The 16,975-nt window shown below is 39.9% G+C and overlaps 1 protein-coding gene across 2 annotated transcripts in view; it reads right to left on the reverse strand.

Annotated features, from left to right (window-relative positions):
* rps6kc1 (ribosomal protein S6 kinase polypeptide 1) overlaps positions 1-16,975 on the reverse strand; it is a 167,759-nt gene that overhangs the window by 91,956 nt on the left and 58,828 nt on the right. For both annotated transcript variants that reach the window (XM_043695846.1, XM_043695845.1), the window contains one exon: positions 1,703-2,083. In XM_043695846.1, the coding sequence (XP_043551781.1) occupies positions 1,703-2,083 (381 nt within the window). The remainder of the gene's footprint in view (positions 1-1,702; positions 2,084-16,975) is intronic.

Genomic DNA, 16,975 nt, shown 5'->3' on the forward strand with positions numbered 1-16,975 from the left:
CACGATTGAGCAGCAAAGGGGTGAACATTTTACACAAGTTATTCTATTAACTACCATATTATACATTTATCAAAAAAACAGAATAAAATCAAAGCATGGTAGATACTAGAAATCTGAAACAAAAAAAAAATGCTGCAGAAACTCAACTGGTCTGGCAGCATCTGTGGACAGAAAGCAGAGTTAATGAATCAAGAGATATTTACTTAGCTCAATGCTGAATGAGTTAAGCCAGGTGCTACAGACAATTTTCATTGAAAGATATCAGGGTCATTATAATTGACAGGTAGAAATTAGTTTACTGCTGGTTTGATTTCTCAATAACTTCAATTAGCCACAAAAAATGGCTCTCTGATGTAGCTCTGTTAATACTAAAGTATCCCATTACAGAGGAACCTCAATTATCTGAAGGACACAGGCGGGAAATATTTTGTTCAGTTAATCGAATTCCGGATAATCGAGGGCCAGATAACACTTTTTTTAAAAGACAATAATCAGGACCTTGTGATCTTGCTGGATGATCTGATATTCAGATAATCGAATATCGGATCATTGAGATTCCTCTGTATTATGGCATTTCACCTTGAAACCATAACATCTTTTGTGATTTTCTCTCTCCTGTCCTACACCATATGAAAGGCCTTTCTGATCTTCCAACACACCACCCTTTCATTTGTTCAAAACCTGCTGCATTTCTATAGATATTAGTTATGACAAAAGGGGAAAAGATCTGAAATGTTAACCCCAGTTTATTCGCCATCAATGCAGTCAGTCAGACTTGTATATTTCCTGCAGTGTCCATTTTTATTTCAAAATTACCAGCAACTACAAGCAGCACAACAGTATCTGCTAGCACCGGATTTCAGGACAGGTCATTAATTGGGGTTGGAATTAGGAAGCATCACATAAGTTTCATGGAAATCCTAAGTTTCAAGAGGATACTAAATGGGATGGAAAAAGAGACAGGAGTAAAACAAGAAGTGATGAGGGATGAGGATGCAAGGTGCAGGTTGGAAGTGAAGAGCATGCCCAGAATTACAAAGGCACTTTTCATTCTAGACGTTTTACAGAGGATTTCTTAATATTGAAATGCTCTTCAAAAAAAAAATGAATAAATACAAGAAATGTAAGTCTGACTTATAAAATAAAAGTCCATAATTTGACACTAAAATTGTTGATCTCACCCAAAGAGGCCACATGCTGTCTGATGTAATTAAAGATGCTGTTTCCCAGCTAGAACAGAGACAATTGCGGGAACTGAAGAGGTGTTTTACTCTGTTTTATAACATAATGATATATGCAGCCAGTTAGTTGTACAGCTTGTTTGTAATATACAGTGACACCACCACAGTGAGTTCAATTCCCAGACCAGCCAAGGTTCCACAAAGGTGCCACCTTCTCAATCTCACCCCTCACCTAGAAGCACAGTGAGCCTTAGGTTAAACCACCACCAGTCGTATCTCTCCAATGGGAAAATAGCCCTAAGGGACAATAGTAACTTCACGTGTTTACTGTAGTGTCCACTGGAGAAGTAAGACAGCTACATTTGCAGAATTTTAAACCCTGGCTTGTTTAACATGTTGATAATTTTAGGTGCTTTAAAACAGTCAGAAGTTAAGGTAAGGTATCTCTAGAATTCATTGTTGGTTTTATACAGAAATACCAAAGGTATACATGAAAATCAAAAATCTTCGTTGATCATTACCTTGAACTCCTTGAAGTAGTAGATCAACTCCATTCCTGTAGAAATTGAAGGCAGCTTCGTAATCTTGTTCGGCTTCCTTTTGCAGTGCCAGCTTTATCTGATCACCTGCCTTTGCCAAGTAATCACCTTTCCCTGTTCTACGTTTGAGACTTCCAATTGGTTGTGACCACAAGCCTCTGCCTCCTTCCGCGCCATCCTGGCTCCTCTCCTGAGGAAGAACGGTAGCCGAGCTTGTAGGTTCAGGGGAGGAACTATGTTTCGTAAATCTGCTTGGGGAACTTCTATTTGATGCCATTCCATCATCCCATTCAGTGAGTGAATCCCCGTCCACTGTCAGTGACAGCAAGTCACTATCACTGGATAAACCTGGCTGATCACTTTCTACAGGTAAATGAAGAAAGGAGATAGTGAGAAAAGTTTCAGTACGTATATTGGCAGAATAGACCACATTACTTTCAATAAAATTCAAATGTTTATTACCCAGCATTATCATTCGTACCAAAAGATTTAATTGAAGACCCAGACTTCTAACAGTGTTTATAATTCAGATTCAATTCACCTGAATAAATTTATCAAGTTTTGTTATACATCTTTTTAATAAGTTCCTTACTTGTAGAACAATACATCTGAGAGAATGAAGCAGGGTTGCTCCTTTTCATTAAAGAAAGACTCAACCCGAATCATTAACTCTGATTTCTCTCCACAGATGCTGCCAGACCTGCTGAATTTTTCCAGCAATTTGTGTTTGCTCCTTTTCATTGTTCAATCACATGGAGGTACCAAAAAGCCTCCAATGTTGAATAGGAAAATAATTAATAATGGCAAGTCCATGAAGTTTTACATGTCAAGGTGACTATAACCTGAAGAATGTCTGCGTTTTTTCCCCAAAGTTAGCCTTATGTTTCGAATGAAGCACTATGTTACATCCGGAGTGCTATTGGAGTTTTGAGGGGGAGAAGGTGGAATCAGATGTAATGGCATTACAGTTGAACAAAGGCAGCTACAGAGGCTCGAAGGAGGAGCTGACCAAAACTGACTGGGAGAGGAGCCTAGCAGGAAAGACAGTGGAACAGTAATGGCAGGAGTTTGTGGGAGTAATTCAGGAGACACTGCAAAAAATCATTGAGGAAAAAGAAGCGTGTACATGGACGATGAGACAACCACGGCTGACTCAGGAAGTTGGGGGTAGCATAAAAGCAAAAAAGAGAAAACATAATGTGGCGAAAGGCAGTGGGAAACCAGAGGATTGGAGAATCTACGAAGAGGAACAGAAGACATCCAAGAAAGAAATAAATGAGGGAGAAGCTTAAATATGTGGGTAAGCTACGCAGTAATATTAGAAAAGATTGCTAGAGTTTCTTTATATATCTAAAGGGCAAGAGCGGGAAAAGTGGACATTGGGCCGCTGGAAAAGTAGTAATGGGGAACAAGGAAATGGCTGAGGACTGAATAAGTACTTTGCATCAGTGGAAGACACGAGTAATATACCAAAACTTCGAGAGCTGGGGAGCAGAAATGGGTATGGTGGCCATCACAAAGGAGAAGGTTATAGAAAAACTGAAAGGTCTGAAAGTGGATAAATCACATGGACTGGATGGGCTGTGAAGGAGATAACTGAAGAGATAGTGGACGCTTTAGTGGTGATCTTTCAGGAATCACTGGAGTCAGGAAAGGTCCCAGAGGACTGGAAAAATCACTAACGTAAACCCCTGTTTGAAAAGGGAGGAAGGCAAAAGACAGTGCATGGTAAAATAGGGCAAAGTCAGCATGGTTTCATCAAAGTGAGGTCATGCCTGACCAATCTGTTAGAATTCTTTGAGGAGCGAACGAGCAGGTTAGACCAAGGAGAGCCAATAGATGTTGTCTATCGGGACTTCCAGAAGGCCTTCAATAAGGTGATGCACAGGAGGCTGCTGAGTAAGATAAAAGCCCACGGTGTTAGAGACAAGGTACTAGCATAGATAAAAGCTTGGCTGTCTGGCAGAAGGCAGAGAGTGGGAATAAAAGGGTCCTTCTCGCGATGGAAGCCAGTGACTTCGTAATATTCCACAAGGGTCAGTGTTGGGACTACAACGTTTCACTTTATACATTAATGATCTGAATGAAGGAACAGAAGGCATTCGGGCTAGGTTTGCAGATGATACAAAGATAGGTGATGGGGCAGGTGGTATTGAGGAGATGGGGAGGCTGCAAAAAGATTTAGACAGTTTAGGAGAGTGGGCAAAGAAGTGGCAGATCAAATACAGAACATGGGAAAAATTGTGAGCTCATGCACTTTGGTAGGAAGAATAGAGGCATGAACTATTTTCTAAATGGGGAGAAAATTCAGAAAACTGGAGTACAAAGGGACTTGGGAGTCCTTGTCCAGGTGTCTCTTAAGGTAAACTTTCAGGTTGACTTGGTAGTTAGAAAGGCAAATACAAATGGTTATCATTCATCTTGAGAGGACTACAGCATGAAAGCAGGGATGCATTCCTGAGGATTTAAGACTGTGGTCAGATCACATTTAGAATATGGAGAGTAATTCTGAGCCCCATACCTCAGGAAGGATGTACTGGCCCTGAAACGGGTCCAAAGGAGGCTCACGAGAATGATCCCAGGAATGAAAGGCTTAACATATGAGGAACACTCAAGGACTGTGGGACCAGACACAGTTGAGAAGAATGTGGGAGGATCGGACTAAAGCTTACAGAATACTGAACGGCCTGGACAGAGTGGACGTTGGGAAGAGGTTTCCATTGGTAGGAGAGACTAGGACAAGAGGGCACAGCTTTAGAAGAAAGGGAAGACCCTTTAGAATGAAGATAAGGAGAAACTTGTTTAGCCAGAGAGTGGTGAATCTGTGGAATTCAGGCACAGATGGCTGTGGAGGTCAGGTCATCGAGTGTATTTAAAAACTGAGATTGATAAGTTCTTGATTGCCCAGGAGATCAAAGGTTATGGAGAAAAAGCAGGAAAATGGGGTTGAAACACCTATCAGCTATGATTGAATGGCAGAGCAGACTCGATCAGCTGAATGGCCTAATTTCTGCTCCTTATGCTTCACCGTTTCCATTTCGAGTAACATGAAAGTCTCAGCTATCCCTTTTCACGTCTGCTGCACATTTTTACCCACTAATCTTAATCTTTCACCAGAATGAGTTGTGGGGCCTAGAAATGTGTTTAATCAGAAACATTATTTCCATATTTTGATATTAGTTTTGTGCAGGAGACTATCTTGAATTCTTTTGTTTTTAAAAAGGAATCTCTGTTCATAACTAATCCTTTATGTAGGACATTGATATCTTCTAACACTTCCAGTCTTGCTACCACCATCATACTACTGCACATACACTCCACTAAGCTCCTTTTCCAAAAGGAAGTGCCTGTTCCCCACTGCATTATCCCACTGAGAGTTCAGAAGATCAGGTCTATATGGACTTCAGCAAGGCATTTGACAAAGTTCCATGTGGTAGACTGGTTAGCAAGGTTAGATCACATGGAATCTAGGGGGAGCTAACCAATTGAATACAAAATTGGCTTGAAGATAGAAGAGAGGATGGTGGTGGAGAACTGTTTTTCGGACTGGAGGCTTGTGATCAGCAGAGTGCCACAAGGATCAGTGCTGGGTCTACTGCCTCTTGCCATTTTGTATAAGTGACTTGGATGTGAACATAGGAGGCATGGTCAGTAAGTTTGCAGACAACACCAAAATTGGTGGCATGGTGAAGACTCTCTCAGAATACAGCAGAAGCATTTCAAATGGGCCAGTGTGACAGATGAAGTTTAATGCAGATACATGTGAGGTGTTGCCTTTTGGTCAGGCAAACCACCCCTGCGACTTTATACTCTTAACAATAGGAGCCTGGGGAGTGTTGCCAACCAAAGGAACCTAGGGGTGCAGGTTCATAGCTCCTTGAATGTGGAGACACAGTCGTGAAGGCACATTTGTCTTTATTGGTCGGTGATTGATTAAAGGAGTTGGGAGGTCATGTTGCAGCTGTACAGGACATTGGTGAGGCCACTTGCTCTGCTATGGGAAAGATGTTGTTAAACTTGAACGGTTTAGAAGAGATTTACACAAATGTTGCCAGGGTTGGAGGGTTTGAGCTATAGGGAGAGGCTGAATAGGCTTGAACTACTTTTTCCTCTGGAGCATCGGAAGCCAAGGGGTGAACATGTAGGTGGTTTATAAAATAATGGGGGGCATGGATAGGATGAATAGCCAAAGCATTTTCCCTAGGGTAGAGGAGTTCAAAACTAGAGGGCACAGGTTTAAAGGTGAGAGGGGAAAAGATTTAAAAAGAACCCAAGGGACAACTCTTTCACGCAGAGGGTGGTGCGTGTATGGAACGAGTTGCCAGGAGGAAGTGGAGGCTGGTACAATTACAACATTTAAAAAGGCATCTGAATAGGTATAAAGAGGAGGACAGGTTTATATGGATATGGTCCAAATGCTGGCAAATGGGACCACATCAGTTTAGGACCGAAGGGCCTGTTTCCGTGCTGTATAGCTTACTAATTCTTACCTGGCACTGTTGTCACATTCAGCCACTTCTGCTCTTTATCCTTCTCTTTATGCCAACCTACAAGCCCCTCATTCCATTCACCAGTCCAATCATCTACAATTGTCTGATCATATTCTACTCTGCCAGCCCAAACCCAAATAATTGCTTTGGTACTAAAATATTAACAAACTGGCTATAACAAATAAGTGAGAAGTGGATTAAGCACTTATGGACAATTAAAAACTAGTTGCCAGCTAACACAGAAACTTTACCATGAAGCATAGCTTTACAGGCAGTATCGCATGGGGGAAGGAAGAAAACAGATTATTACCCTGAACATCAAGAAGTGAGTGACTAATGTTTACACATTTGGCAACTCACTACTGCCAACCACAAGAACCACCTGACTTTAGCTCCAAGTCTCTGAATCTGCGTAATCTTCACTCTCCGTACAAGTATAACTCAAACCCGGTTTGGATAAATCTGAGCAACATCCAAACCAGGATCAAACCCAAAGACCTCTCGGAAAATTTCACAATGCAGTCAGTCCTCAAACGTCTTAGCTTTAAAATACCAATTCTGAGGATTAGCTTCAAAACAAGTTCACAGCCATCTCTGATGTTCCCTAGCCTAGTTAATCATCAGTGTCATTGCATGACCTTTCCCAAGTACCTTTGTCCTTCACTTTCAAAAAAATAAAAGAATTAACTAAACTGACAAGAAATTAAAAAATGCACATCATTGGTATCCTTTTAATAGAGGAAAATTGTTCAAATGTAGAACTGAAGAAAATATCATAATTACACTCAAATTTTTACTCTAAAAAGCAGAGTTATCACCTTAAAAGAATTGCTTGGAAGGAGGTGATGACCCTTAATGTCCTGTTATTTTCTGGAAAAAAATGACCAGAACAGGCAAGAGATAGCCCTATATCCTGGAGGATGGTAATATGGGTGGAATCTTACAGCTGATCGTTCAGTATGTTAACACCCTTGCTGATCGGTGGACTATGGTGGTAATGTCTTTACTGAGTTTGCAGGCTACAATGTGATTCCCCATGTAGATGAGTCAACTTTTCAGGCTAGAGCAGATGATCTATAACATCATTATTTGTTATTCACTGCTGCCCTAGGGATGCAACTGACACTCAGATCAGCAAAGAGTGCATAGTATTCACTGTCCAAAGACAAGTAGGTGGAGAATGCTGGTGGCTTTAGGATAACAAGTTTTCCCATGGTTCAGGATACCATTGACTAGACATCGCTTTACCTGCCCCACATTTAAAAGCAGAATTGTACCTGAACTGCGAAGAGTTCCATTCTGAATCCTTCAGTTAAAATATAACCATACACACATGATAATACAGGTACTGCATGTGTGACTCACAGCCACAGACTGTGGCCACCAAACAAACTACTCACTCACCATTTAGTTTATGGTGTCAATACTCAACCCAATGACATGCACATAACAAAAGCCATGTTGTCACAAGAAGCTTCACCGAATAGGCTATTAGGATATTTAAACAAGTTACCCATTGCCTAACCCATTCTAGAGCAACCCTGTTGTACCAACCAGAGCCAAGTGTCACAATTTATTGCCACGACAAACAGCAAATGGGGGAAAAGAGGTGGTGGTGCAGATCAAAATAACCCCTTTCAGGGCAGTCAATTAACCAATTTCAATGAAACAAATGCAACTCCTTTAAAAAAAAAATATAGATTATAGAAAATGCTAAAGGGGATTGACCAAGTTGACGTGCAGAGGATATTTCCTCATGTACGGCAATCTAGAACAAGAGATCCTAATTTTAGGATAAGGAGTAGCAGATTTAAAACAGAGATGAGGAGAAATTACTTTTCTCAAACAGTTGTTATGAATCTATGGAATTCATTACCACAAAAGGATGCCAGGACATTGGGTAAATTTGAGGAGACAGACAGATTTTTAATTGATGACAGATGGAATTGTTATGGATAGTGAGCAAGAAAGTGGATTTGAAACAGATGAGATGAACCATGACACTGTGGAGGAGAAGCTCAACAGGCTGAATTGCCTACTCCTGGTCCAAGCTCTTATGTTCAATATGGGAATCATTAGCATTTTTTGGACAATCCCAACTGTCCTTTAATGAAGTGACTGCTCGCCCCCTTCAACAGGTAGAAGAGTTAAACACATTTCTGTGAAATACGATTCACATTAGCCCAGAATGAATAAAGGTAGCTGATGTCCTTCCCTAAAAAGGGGGAAAGTGAACCAGATGGACTTTTACAACAATGACAATCTTAGGTCATGGTCACTACTAGGCAGAGTAGGTTTCAATTCTAGAATTCTTCATTGACGTTTTTTTCATTCCATGAGCTGCTATGTTTGGATTTGAAAAGCACTCCTGGTACATCCAATACAGCGTCCACATTAAGAGATTTCCAATGGCAGAAATAGCATTCCAGCAGGTCAGCATTCAGGAACAGGTGCCACTACCAGCTAAACCAGAGGTGTTTACTACTAATGGCATGTAATAATGCTGAGCCATGCTCAAAGGATGCTTCAGAGCCCCTCAAAAGGAGATACCACCAAACTAAAACCCACACATTTATTGTGCTGTCATTTTTTCCCCCAACTGCTCATGTGACATGTGCATCATTGACTGTTATCCTCAGCTCACCACTGCATTTTTGGGCAACTATCTTAATGAATCTTGACCACTTGCCTAATCGGGGGATGCCTGTGGCCATTTTAACTCAGCATTTTGGTCCCCTTTAAAACATATCAGTTAATGAAGATTCCAGGCATTAAATTGGGCAGTGTAATTTTTTTTTTAAAAAAATCATTCATCCATATTTTATATCATTGTGATGTACTGACTGCAGTTTACTTAGAATTCCATTTTAACCAAATTAAGAATCCCACAAAAGCAATACATTCAATCCTTCCTGCAACATCCAGGTGCATCTACAGAGAGCATTGTGTTAGGCAGAAGGCTAATTGTGAAGGCTTGTCAAAGTAATGCCAGATATATATATATAAAACAGGTACACAATGCTTTATCCAAAATTCAAAAATCCAAAAAGCTCTGAAATATCTTTCGTAGAGTGTGGGACATCATTTTGGCGTGCGAACTGGTGACCAAACTCCACACCCACTCAGATATGACATGGCAGCGTGGCCCAGCATTGACAGGCGTCAACTATGTGTCAGCAGTCGTATTATTCACATGTGCATCTGTTTAGGTAATTTTTTTTCCCCACTGCGAAAATGTCATTTATTTCAAAATGTGAAAAATTCCAAATTCCAGAAAACAACTGCTCCCCCACACCAAGGATTTCGGATAAAGTACCATATACTGGTAAATGTAAATATGGTGACCTTTTGAATTAGCTTGCAATCCTATAGAAAGCAAGTCACTGCACACTACAATTTTACCTTTGAATATGCACGTACAATACCCACATAATCTTGATATTGATGACCATTCAGAAATCATGCAAGAGGACGAAGACCAGTAGCCTTCTCTTGCTGAAAAGTTAAAAGTATTAATTGCATGTCCCGAGGGGCTGAAGAACATAAGTCTCGTCTTCTAATTCAAAACCCCAGCCTCACCAAAAAATACCTAGCGCTGGACATAAAAGCCATTACTGTAATCAGATTCATATCTGCATTTCCACAAGAAAGACATGTCGAGCTTTACTTAATTCCCTCACCCAGTGCTATAACTCTCTCCCTTTCCCAAGGGTTTCTCCTACATTGTCCCTTAGCCAGTACTATCCCACACATTCCACCTTCAGTGTCTCCTCCTTGCAACGGGTGTTCTTACCTTTCCATCACTAATCCTGTCACTGCTGCATTTCGCTATAACTAAAACTTTCTATTGTTTGCACTCCAGCCAGCTTAGAGACTCCTTTTCTTCATATACCAGAGAGAGAAAAATAATTGAACAAATCTTCTGTGAAGCATTGATCAATCTTTGAGTTTAATTAGCCTGCACACAGCACAAAATGATGGAGTCCAATTTGATTGTGCGAGATTGGAGGTGGGGGGTGGGGTGGTGGTGTTTGAGTGAAGGTCAGAGAAGACTTAGCAGAGACAATCAAATTTCCAATAACCCTGAAAACAAGCAAATACATGGAGATCCCATTGTGACAATGTACAGAGACCATATCTTGAAGGCGTTGCAGCAAGTCCAACTTTTAAGGAAATAAGTATGGCTGTACTTAAAGGTAAAAATATGCAGGAATGGCTACCTTTTAAGATCAATAGATTAACACAGATATGGTGGCTGGAAATGTAGAGATCCAGGCCAGTGTTCTCGGTACACAGGTTCAAATTCCATCAACTACTAATTAGTAAAGAAAACAGAGTCAAAATCTATCCTCAGTAATGGTCACTGGGAAACCTGCTGTCATTTTAATGATTAACAAAGACCACTGATGTTCAGCTTCCATCATCAGATACTCATACCCAAGACCTTCATGAAGTAAAGCGACTATTTAAAAAAGGAGAAATGCTGACTGAAAATTGCTGCTGCAATCACCTGACCACAGATTAGGGTGAGCTTTGAGAAACCAGCGAGATACATAAAAGTTTGCACTGAAACGACACTGCCTGCAAAGACAGTGAAATCAGACAATTAAATCAGCATCTGGAAACTGGATTCCTGTTTAATTCACATGTATGATAATTTCACATACTGGGAGACGAAAGGCTCATCTGCCAGTTTGGAAAAACAATGAGCAGACTCAGGAATATACAAATAGACTTTCATCACCAGCTGCTTCTGAGCAGAAGAGACAGGAAACATTGATTTTGTAAAGCAAGAGTTGAAAGACACTTTCCCCACCTGTGACTCAGCCTCAAAAGCCAATGCCTGGTTTAAAAAAAAAGCAACTTGTAACAACAACCATTTACTGAAAACTCAAGATCTACAAACTTCACTGCTGCTGAAAAACAAAGCCTTTGGCTAAACGGCCAGAACACAAATTGAAAATCTAATTCCTCACTGACTTGAAGAATTTTAATTGCAAGTGCCTTTACCTTGTTTTCTGCATTTATTCTACCCATGTGTGGGGATAAGTGTGGGGGTAACTATTTTCCCTCCCAAAGGGTAACTAATTCCCTCTCTTTCACTTAGGAAAACCCATCTAATTAATAGGCCCCTTCAATTTGACTGAGTTAACTGAAGTGTGTTAGCTCTGCGGTTACGTAGACTTGCTCCAACTGCCGACGAGATTAAGATAAAAGAGGGGAATCAATTATCTCTCCTCATCTGCTTATAAAAATAAGTTATTGTCAAAAATTCAACTAGTTCACTCCTACTCTTTGGGGAAGGAAAACTGTTATCCTTACCTAGTCTGGCCTACATTTGATTCCAAACTTACAACAATGTGGTTAATATTTAACTGCCTTGTGAAGTGGCTAAGCAAGCACTCAGTCCATGTGCAATTAGGAATGGGCAGTAAACAATGGCCTCATTGGCAATACCTTTATCCCATGAAAGAATAAGTTAAAATTAATCACCATTTCCTCCAAGCCAGGAAGATGTATATGCATTAGGTCCACTCACACGAGCCTTTTGCTCATCCCTCGCACACCGACTTACTGACATATTTCTTATCTAGCTGGAGTTACATGACAGCTAGCATTAGCAACAGCACCAACAGGTTTCTCTCTTTCCTAAAACGCAGATGCAGAGGTCAACTGAAACACCATTACTACTACCACCTCTGCAGAGCTCAGTTACTAAGAAGATAGTCTTGCTGAGTAATATGGTTTAATGATAAACTGGACAAATCTTAAATAAATGAAAATTGTGGAGTCCAAGACAGACCAGTGTCAGGTTGAATTTCACAGTACAGTAATCAATTAATTATGTTCTGGACTATTGAAATGTTGCTGGAAGCAGATTCAATATATCTTTTAAAAGAGAACTGAATACACACATGAATAGGAGGAATTGCAGAGAAATCAAAATTGTACAAAGCACTAGATTAACAGGTAACCTTTGCAAAACCGACACAATTACGATAGGCCAAATGACCATCTTGTTGCTGTATCATTCGAACATAATCTAGAAAAATTATAAAATGGTTAGTTCGGAGCCTCTGTGGTACTCTGAATTTACTTTTCTACTAATATGGTTGAGGGAGGCAATTTGGTTTGAATACATTCTTTTGTCAGCATAAATCTATTTCTTTCAAAGTTCCCTGGATCCTATTTTCTGATGATTGACGATGAAGAAGCAGCCTACAGAAAGCAAAATCCTTTCTCTTTGTGATGCAAAGAATTGGGAGCAAAGTTAACCTAAGCTTCCCTCAAACATCTCCAAACACCAGTTACAAAGGCACAAGAAAATTGGTTCCAACCACACTTCAGAGGACAATGAATGGGGAGGAAGGAGAAGCGGCAGAAAATTACTGCAGAAAAACAAGGAAGCATTAAAATAAAAAAGCACCTCAAAATTGAACTACATTTAACTACAGTTAATTAAGGACGGTCAAAAAATGATTTAAGCTCAGCTCAAATTTATGCAGACTAATTGGTCATCAGTTAATCAAATCATACCCAGTCCATCAATATGGAAACATGCTGCTCTCTCAATTAGATGGACTGTAATTATGAGTCAAGGTCTTCTGCTCCATATGCTCATTAATAGGATATAGAGAAGATGCCATTAGAAGATGCTTGCACAGTATTCTCAAGCACATTGATGCAATAGAGAGCAGCAAAACACTCTGCCATTTAGCAGCAAACAGCAGCTCTTTTTAATTTACTTTATGTTGAGAGCATGATGACTTACAGAGCTGCTGAAACATTCTGGCAAGCAGGGCAGGAAGAACGGCTAAGAGTTACAGCTGGATGTACACTCATTCGAAGAGATGCACAATTAATTTGGTGCTGCTGTACTTATTGCACTGGTTAAGATAAATAAACACTGATGTTTCCTGAATTACAAACCATTTTGACACATCTGGAAAAGCCAGGTGCACACATCACTCAGTCATTAGCAGAGAAGAGGGCTGAACAAGGTGACTTTAAAGTAATTGCCATTCCAAATATGTGAGCTGCGAGAATGGCCTTTCAGTTCTACAAATGATTCCTGAAACCACAACTAATTATTTTGTCTTAAAATACCTTGTCCCTGATCCTAATGCACACTCATCTCAAAAAAAAGCAATCTTTCTGGCTTGCTCAGGCAATAGAATTCCACTGAATTCAGCTGAAGGTCATGTTAAATGGATACCTTCAGCATTTGGAACACTTAATTTCTTTGAGTTTGGCATGGGCAGGTACTATGTGCCATCAAAACATGCAAAGCAACCCCCACCCCACCTTTCCAACTCCCGGAACCCAATTCCTTTCCAACTCAGAAGACTACAGGGCTTTCTTTATCCAGTGGGCTGCCTGTTAATGCTACAGTTTCCTAACATTTATTCCTTAGTGGGAAGGGTGGATAGTATGGCCTTCACCATTCCCTGCATACAATTCAGACCTAAAAACCGCATTTCTCAAAGTCATCAATAACAACCTCTTTGTGATTATGACTGCACATTGTTATTTTCCTCAAGTTCTCTGCAGCATTACACTGACTATCCATTCCATTAACCTGGGCATTGACTGGCATTCAGTTCCACTGTAAACTGTAGCTCAAACCAGTCTCAAAGTCTGTCTTGACAAATAATGGTGACACTCCAATGCAAGACTGAAATGCTATACAAACAAACAAAGTCTCTTCTGCCTGCAGGTAGAGCATTATTTTAAACATGAGCAGGGGAATTATCCATAGTTCCCTGGCCAATATTTAATCCCACAATCAGTGTCATAAAAGAATAGAGTATCTGACTTGTGGACACTGTCACATCACTGAGAATTTTGTGTCCAAAATTAATTTCCATGTTTGTTAGTTGAACAGTGACTCCATTTCAGAAGTAGTTCATTGACTATGAAGTGCTTCCAGACATCTGAAGGTCACGAGGAGTGATCTATGAATGCAAGTCTTTCTTGTTTCCCTTTTTACTTGTCCCAGATATACAGAAATAGCTGCATCTTCTAAATTTTATGATCACCTTGTAAATATCCCAAGGATTCGGTGCTCTCCTTTTCCTTGTTTATATACGGCTCCTCAGAAACATTATCTGTAGAATGAGGCTTGTTCTTATTTTCATCCACTGATGAAATCCATCTCTACCTCACCAGTATCTGCACACAATTCCTGAATTTAGAGGTTTAGTCGTTTACAAAATGGAAACAGGCCCTTCGGCCCAACTTGTCCATGCCACCCTGTTTTCACAATTATTCTAGTCCCATTTGGATATGTTTGATCAACGGTTTCGATGTTGTCAGACTTTCCAATATCTAAGTACCGACTGAGACAACACCCTCTTCCCATTAAGCACTATGAAGACAAAAATCATTGTTTCCTGTGTTACATCAGGTGACTAACTTCAAAACTACTTCATTGGTTGTAAAGTCCTTTGAGAATTTCACTGGGCATATCAAAGCAAATCTTTCTGGATTTTTCAAATCAATTCTAGTCATTGCTCATGCTCCGGTCCTCCAGTTGGCTCCCTGGCCCCAGCGCAATGAAATCTTTACCTTCATTTAGAAATCCCTCTAAGGTCTTAACCTTCCAAGTCACACAATTCCTCCAGACAATCAGTCAGTCCTCCAATTATTGCCTCCCTCACTCATGACAGTTCAGCTCATTGCAACTCTCTCTCTAAACCCAATTAATTATTGCACTTGTCCCACCATACAACATTTCTTAAAATAAAACCTCTCCAAAGGCTTTTATACTGCTGTTCTTATTTCACCATCTCTCCAATGTATCCAATGCTTATTTTACTTTACCAACACTTTAGCATCTAATTTAAAATGCTGTTTTTAGATTACTTTAGATTACTTGCTGGAATAGAAAATTCAGAGTAGGCTTTGTTTACGCTTACCGACAAGTCTATTAAAAGTAATCCACAAGTTAGTAGGAACAAATATAAACAACGTATCAGTGGTAGCCGATTGCAGTCTCTCTTGAAATACATCAAAAAATTAAACAGGACTATTGTAATATGTACAGAACACATTCAATCATTGAGAGAGACTTAAATCTCTCCAAATTGTTCTTCCAACAGTTCAGCAACATAACAGTTAAAATAAACAAGCTTTGGATTAAAAAAAAAATCAATTGAAGGTTCATAATATTGGGGGAAAAAGAACTGAAACACAGCTTGTCCTTTCAGGAAATACTTCATTTTTCTACCCTGCCCTATCTTTAACCAAATTGCATTTAGGAATTCCAGATGGCTCTTTATGATGCTCATATAACAAAACTGATGACTTGGAGAAGCAACTGAGCACCATTAACATTCACAGGGTGAATGGTTGTGATGGACAGTTTACTTGTTAAATGCACAATAATTAGGGTTTCGGTTCATCACTGTTTCATATTTCAGTAGTGCAATCAAGATGTGTGTAACTAAGTTTTAATCATTATCATGTCAATTATGTAATAATGTCATTAACCAGCTAGTGATCACCAGATTAGTCCAAATTAGCAGAAAGGACAGCAATAAAATATAAATAACTATTACAATGATTTAGATTTATGTTACAGATGTCAACACAAATCTATCAAAAAGACTTTTAGGAAGTGATGAACATTCTAATGTTATATTCTATGCTTCAGGATAATAGGAAAAGCAGGATTTACACACCACCAGTTAGACAAGTACACACATACTACATATATGTCCTTTTGTAGTAATTTTCCATGTCACCTCAAGACAAACCCAATTTACCTTTTCATTGCACAATACCTTCTGCTTTTAACAGGATCAAATTCATGCTGTCATTCTCTCAGTTAGAGAGATAAATTGAAACTATATTTATATATCTTAACCTTGGATTTTAAAATAAAATGCATGCAAGTGTCGACAAGCCGAAAAAGAGAGTTTAGTCCTTTAGTTACATTGTGGCTAGCTGTGAGTACCACTTAATGATTTAATACAGGAACTAGCGATATTTGAAAAGATTTGTAGCTCAGATTGAGGTTCTGGATGTAAGTTTGCTCACTGAGCTAGAAGGTTTGTTGTCAGACATTTCGTGAGCCTTCGTTGATGTGCTGGTGATATGTCCTGCTTTCTATTTATGTGTTTAGGTTTCTTTGCGTGGGTGATGTCATTTCCGGTTCTTTTTCTCCGAGGATGGTAGATGGGGTCCAAGTCGATGTGTTTACTGATAGAGTTCCGGTTAGAATGCCATGCTTCAAGAAATTCATGTGAACGTTTGTTTGGCTTGTTCTTGGATGGTTGTGTTGTCCCAGTCAAAGTGATGTCCTTTTTTGTCTGTATTAAGGATACTAGTGATAGTGGGTCATGTCTTTTTGTAAGCTAGTTGATGCTCATGTATCCTGATGGCTAATTTTCTGTCTGTTTATCTGATATAGAGTTTGTTACAGTCCTTGCAAGGTATTTTGTAAATTCAATTAGTAAATTTGCTTGTTGTTTGTACAGGGTATTTTAACTAGGAGAAAGTGAGGACTGCAGATGCTGTAGATCAGTGCTGAAAAATGTGTTGCTGGAAAAGCGCAGCAGGTCAGGCAGCATCAAAGGAGAAGGAGATTCGATGTTTCGGGCATAAGCCCTTCTTCAGGAATGAGGAGGGTGTGCCAAGCAGGCGAAGATAAAAGGTAGGGAGGAGGGATTTGGGGAAGGGGCGTTGGGAATGCAATAGGAAGGAGGTTGAGGTGAGGGTGATAGGTCGGAGAGGGGGTGGGGGCGGAGAGGTCGGGAAGAAA

Source organism: Chiloscyllium plagiosum, chromosome 9 (genome assembly GCF_004010195.1).
Source record: "Chiloscyllium plagiosum isolate BGI_BamShark_2017 chromosome 9, ASM401019v2, whole genome shotgun sequence".
NCBI classification, from domain to species: domain Eukaryota; kingdom Metazoa; phylum Chordata; class Chondrichthyes; order Orectolobiformes; family Hemiscylliidae; genus Chiloscyllium; species Chiloscyllium plagiosum.